Raw genomic sequence first — 5,957 nt, forward strand, 5'->3', positions numbered from 1 at the left:
GTGGATTGGTTGGCGGGTAGGGCCGAGGCGTAAGGTGGATTGGTTGGCGGGTAGGGCCGAGGCGTAAGGTGGATTGGTTGGCGGGTAGGGCCGAGGCGTAAGGTCGGTACGTGACTAAACATCTTAGTTCCTCTTTGGAACGTCACGGCGGCACAAATATATCCTGCTTTTTGTCCACACACACACACACACACACACACACACACACACACACTATGTTGGCAGCTGCTAGGCTTCAGTCAGTTGCGTTATTGCCTCACCCTCCAGCTAAGCATCTGTTGGAATGAACCCTGCCTTCCTGCCTCGGGTGGAATGAACCCTGCCTCCCTGCCTCGGGTGGAATGAACCCTGCCTCCCTGCCTCGGGTGGAATGAACCCTGCCTCCCTGCCTCGGGTGGAATGAACCCTGCCTCCCTGCCTCGGGTGGAATGAACCCTGCCTCCCTGCCTCGGGTGGAATGAACACTGCCTCCCTGCCTCGGGTGGAATGAACCCTGCCTCCCTGCCTCGGGTGGAATGACAAAACAAAATACTCCTCCCTCCTGCCACCCACTTCTTCAACTGCTGGAGAGCACTGGAATTCTACATTTGAATTCATGAAACTTTATTGTCCTTTTTCAGAACCTTTTATGCACATGTTTTTGACTTTTACACACGGGTGTATTCAGTGATAAGCTTTTCAGACATATTAGAATAGGCAAATTATTCTAACATTTAATATTTAAGTTTATTGAGTGACTGGTGTAGTTGACGGTTCATTAATAATTTAATTCCGTAGCCTACCCACCCACTTACCAATAGTTGACATCAAAATGCATCAGATGTGACGTGATGTTGCAGTGCCTGTTATAACCTACTTGGATAAAGTGGGCTATCCAGTTATGGTCCCATTTCACAAGTCTGGAAATCCCCACATCTACAGTATAGCGTTTACTGGAACAGCCTGTACGCTGTGCAGAGGACAGAGAGATCACCGCCCTGTTGTTTACTGTAGCCTATACGAAGATCAACGGTTAGAATATGAATTTGCACACTGAAAGCTGACGAAAATGAAACCCTTTCATTATTTTTGCATGCTCATGAATATTCATGAGCAGAATTAGGCTGCGGTAACGACGGGGCTACGGGTTTGGTATGACGCGGAGCGCCAACGGTATGAAATGTGGACGTGTTACTTTGTTGCAGCTACTGAACGATTGTGCCTAATAGTCGGGATTTAGGGAATATTTAACGCATCGAAAGGGGTCTGGCTGTAGTTGCTGTAACCGGGGAAAGGTGATTTCCTATACGACATTGCAAACGCATTAAAAAATATATATATATATATATTGTGAAAAATGCACCTTCAAATATTTCCAACATTCCAATAGTAGCCTTTTCTATTATATTTATCATCCAAATCATGCTGATATTGAAGAAAATGTTGTGTTGTAACACACTGGCCTCTCTGCCACAATATCCAGCATATTTCGACTCGAATATTCTTTAGAAAGAGGATATTTATCGTGGATATCTTTTCCGTTTTCACTTGAAGCAGAAGGCAACAATCACACTGTTCCCGTCTCTCCCACCCCCGATCTGGCGGTGGCTGGTTGGTTGTAACCTTCTTGGCAAAGGTTCAAGTAGTGATTAAATAAAATAAATAAAAAATGGGGGCGAAGGCTGGCGTGACTGAGCATGCGCCTGAGGGGGCTGCCGTCGAAGAATGAAGTAAATAGAATGTTGTCGGTGCCCGGGCGGTGACGTCACCTCTCCACACCGGGACTGGGCTGAGCGGAGGCTGTAGGCGAGGCAGTAAGAGAGACAGATAGAGGACGCGTCAGTCGTAGTAGTCTAAAAAAACATCCTCCCTGCTGTCATGCACTTCTGTTTGTAACTTAATTGTTTGTTGCTATAGTCAGGAGACCGACGGAGAGGAGTAGAGGACGTATTTTTCTTTTTGAGAGACGGTGTCTGATTTCTAAAAAGGACTAGGAGATATCCACACACAGAGACCTGGGTTAGAGAGAGATTTAACGTCCATTTTTCGGTGAAAGGGAAGATATGTCGTCCGCGACGGTAGCTGCTTCAAGAAGGCAGTCTTGTTATTTATGCGACCTGCCCCGCATGCCCTGGGCTATGATCTGGGATTTTACCGAGTCCATCTGCAGGGGCTGTGTCAACTACGAAGGAGCGGACCGGATCGAGTTTGTGATTGAGACAGCCCGGCAGCTGAAGCGGGCTCACGGTTTACAGGAGGGGAGATCTCCGGGGCCCGCTAAACAGCAGCAGCTCTCGGGGAAAGAAATCCATGCTAATCACCACGGCTCTGGAGGAGACAACGGTTCCCGACCACCTCAGCCCCTTGACCGCTACCCCCTCTCCACATCGGACCGTCCTCCGCGGCTAGGGCCGGAGTACCAGTCTGGGAGACAGGCTAACGGCATTCCGGTACCTAATGGATTTCCTAAACCGGACGATCCACCAGAGCTTAACCGGCAGAGCCCAAACCCGCGCAGGAATAACACGGTTCCTCCTAATCTAGTGCCTTTGGTGAACGGGAACATGTCCTCCGTGCACGCCGTTAACGGCCGACCGATGGGGCACCCGGGGTCCGGTTTGATGGCTGGTAGCCCCAACGGGCACGGCGCTAAGCGCCCGGCCTCGTTCTCCAGCATCGAGCAACATGAGAAGGATAAGCACAGACCGGACAGCCTGACACCGGAGATAGAGAACCACAAACAAAGGACGGATGACTGGATGAACAAGGGGAAAACGGTCAGGGACTTGATGGCTCTCCATACCTTCGACAACCGGTTCAAGAAGGATCCTGCCGCCATGCAACAGAGAGTGATGGGCTATGAGCAACAACAGAACGCCGCAGCTTCTAAATCAGGTTGGTACTGGCTGGCTGGATGGCTGGCTGACTGGCTGGCTGGATGGCTGACTGGCTGGCTGGATTGCTGACTGGCTGGATGGCTGACTGGCTGGATTGCTGACTGACTGGCTGGATTGCTGACTGGCTGGATGGCTGACTGGCTGGATTGCTGACTGACTGGCTGGCTGGATGGCTGACTAGCTGACTGGCTGGCTGGCTGGCTGGCTGACTGGCTGGCTGGCAGGCTGACTGACTGGGGTTGTTTTTCCATTAAATGGAGCAGTACAGTAACCTAGCCTGCATACAGCCTAGAGATAATTCTGCCTGTTAATTAATGAACGTTTTGCAACATACTTATTATACGTCATTTGTCGCCTAATATGCGTCAGCCGATGGAAAGTATTTCACATGTTCACCCTTTAGGCACTACCATTCAAATGAAGTAGATAGATCACATTTCCATGTCTCATGACACAAACTCAGCCACGAGTCCATTTTAACATGCATATGAGTGCCTTTTTATTGTTGTGTGTGTTTATTCATCTAGGTTTCCCTGGTTAAATGAAGGTTCATATTTGTTTATTTTTTTAAATCATAGAAGAATGACTCCTACTACTGAATAAGATAATGTTGTTGTTTTGTATTATTTTGCGTTATGCAACAAGGGAAGTGTTTCTTCTCAGTATTGATCAGCATGTTGTCTCTAACTCAGCCTTCTTCACGTTTAACCCTTTCCTTCCTTCAGACAGGGGAAAACACCCACGGACTATGAAGAGGAAAGCATCGCCGGAACCGGAGGGAGAGAGAGAGGGAACCGCCGCCAAGCATAACGGAGAGGACAGACAGCAGTGGCTACCGGGTCCACCATCTGACCGTGACGGACATAAAATGCCCCCGGGACCACCACCAAGCTTCTCCTCCGTCCCCACCAATACCATATCTCCTCACTCACGCACCACCCCACCGGAAGCTGCGCAGAACGGCCAGTCCCCCATGGCGGCGCTGATCCTCGCGGCAGACAACGCCGGTGGTGACGGGAACAGCTCGCCCAAAGACGGGAACCAGGTCCACTCCACCACGCGCCGCAACAGCAGCAGCCCGCTCTCGCCCTCCTCCATGAACCAGAACCGGCGGCTTGGACAGGGGAGAGATGGTACTGGTGGCGCGGGGACAACTCACGTGTCAGGAGGAGGCGTGGACCAAGGGCACGGACCTCAAAGCATTCCGGACCCGTCAGTACCCGGGAGCGTACCCCTCTGCTGCACGCTCTGTCACGAGAGGTTAGAGGACACACACTTTGTTCAGTGTCCGTCGGTTCCCTCGCACAAGTTCTGCTTCCCGTGTTCGCGGCAGAGCATCAAACAACAAGGCACCACCGGGGAGGTGTACTGTCCCAGCGGGGAGAAGTGCCCGTTGGTCGGCTCTAACGTACCGTGGGCTTTCATGCAAGGAGAAATCGCCACCATCCTTGCAGGGGACGTCAAAGTAAAAAAAGAGAGGGATACTTGATTTCCATTTTCACCATGGGGAAGGGATTGTTGGGGGGGGGGGGGGAGTTCAAACACAACTATATAAATATACAAATACCACATACCTACTGCATACCATCCAAGCAAACTAATGGACTATGTACATAGTGGACCCAAACCGAAGGGACTACTGCATACCATCCAAGCAAACTAATGGACTATGTTTATAGTGGACCCAAACCGAGGGGACTACTGCATACCATCCAAGCAAACTAATGGACTATGTACATAGTGGACCCAAACCGAGGGGACTACTGCATACCATCCAAGCAAACTAATGGACTATGTTTATAGTGGACCCAAACCGAAGGGACTACTGCATTCTTCAGTAAAACATGGCTGTAATGTTTTTAGATTTTTTGGAATACATTGTGTTTGTATATTTTTGAAGATGAAGGTATGTCATCATAATAAAATAGGACTCTTCTTGGTCCCTCTTTGTCGATGTACTTCTAAGTGTACATCTCAAATGGCACCCTATTCCCTATGCAATGCACCACTTTTTAACCAGAACGCCCTAGGGGAAACCCATAGGGCTCTCTGGTCAAGACTAGTGCTTTATGTAAGGTACAGGGGTGGTTGTTTGGGACGTGACCTGTCTGATAGCAGTTCCTTTTCAAAACGTAGAATGTGACTGATGATGACTAGCCTCTCTCTCTGTAAACACTTAGCATCCAACTGAAATCATTTAACTGTAATGTGTATATGCACTTGTTTCAAAAAAATAATTGCCGAAATACAATTTGTGATCTTGTATGAAGAACTGAAGTGTCTGAGGTTGCTTTCTTTAAAGGATTACCGTTGAGAAACCACTTTGTGAAAGTGGATAAATAGCACCTTATTGTTATATAAAGTTCCCCAATTTACATTCAAGTGTAATGACACACTGATCTGGGTTGTCAGTCTGCGCACACTGCTGCCAAACTAGAATTGCAACGCAGCATGTTTTCTGTATTCTGCACAAGGACAAACTTGTTCATACTAAGTCGAGATAACAGAGTAGACAAGTACACATCTCTCTCCCTGACCTCCTGCTCCAACTACACCAATCCTCTCAGTAGAGATCTCTCTCTCTCTGACATCCTTTTCCAACTACACGATCCTCTCAATAGAGATCTCTCTCTCTGACATCCTTTTCCAACTACACCGATCCTCTCAGTAGACAAATCTCACTCTGACATCCTGTTCTAACTATCTTTCAGTTGTTATTTGCTGATAATGCAGCTTGTTTCCTCATATGCCTTGAGCAATGACCTTCTTTTGTGGAGCACGTGCTTGATAATATCCTAGGCAGTATGTGTGTTCGTCTACAATGCCACCACGTGTCCCAGTTTTGTCGTCTATCTGTGGTCTGATCTGATGTTTGTATGTTCAGCAGTCAGCAGCACATGGTCTGATATGTCCCCAATTGGACCTTATTTCCTGTAGTGCTCAACCATTGGGTCCTGGTCAAAAGTAGTGCGTTATATAGGGGATATGGTACCATTTGGGATGCAGACATGTACAGTATACGGAGGAAGCATGCAAGTTATTCAGTCAGTCAGTCGGTCAGAGAGAAGGGGGTGGAGTCGG

At 48.5% G+C, this 5,957-nt stretch overlaps 1 protein-coding gene across 1 annotated transcript; it reads left to right on the forward strand.

Moving 5' to 3' along the window:
• Positions 1–941: 941 nt before the first annotated feature.
• On the forward strand, positions 942–5,148 carry LOC139367860 (interferon regulatory factor 2-binding protein 2-A-like). Its single transcript, XM_071106198.1, has 2 exons — positions 942–2,874; positions 3,602–5,148. Exons 1-2 carry the CDS (start codon positions 2,043–2,045, stop codon positions 4,363–4,365), a joined length of 1,596 nt encoding a protein of 531 aa, XP_070962299.1. The 5' UTR covers positions 942–2,042; the 3' UTR covers positions 4,366–5,148.
• Positions 5,149–5,957: the final 809 nt, after the last annotated feature.

Source organism: Oncorhynchus clarkii, chromosome 16, assembly GCF_045791955.1.
Source record: "Oncorhynchus clarkii lewisi isolate Uvic-CL-2024 chromosome 16, UVic_Ocla_1.0, whole genome shotgun sequence".
In the NCBI taxonomy this organism is placed as follows: Eukaryota; Metazoa; Chordata; class Actinopteri; order Salmoniformes; family Salmonidae; genus Oncorhynchus; species Oncorhynchus clarkii.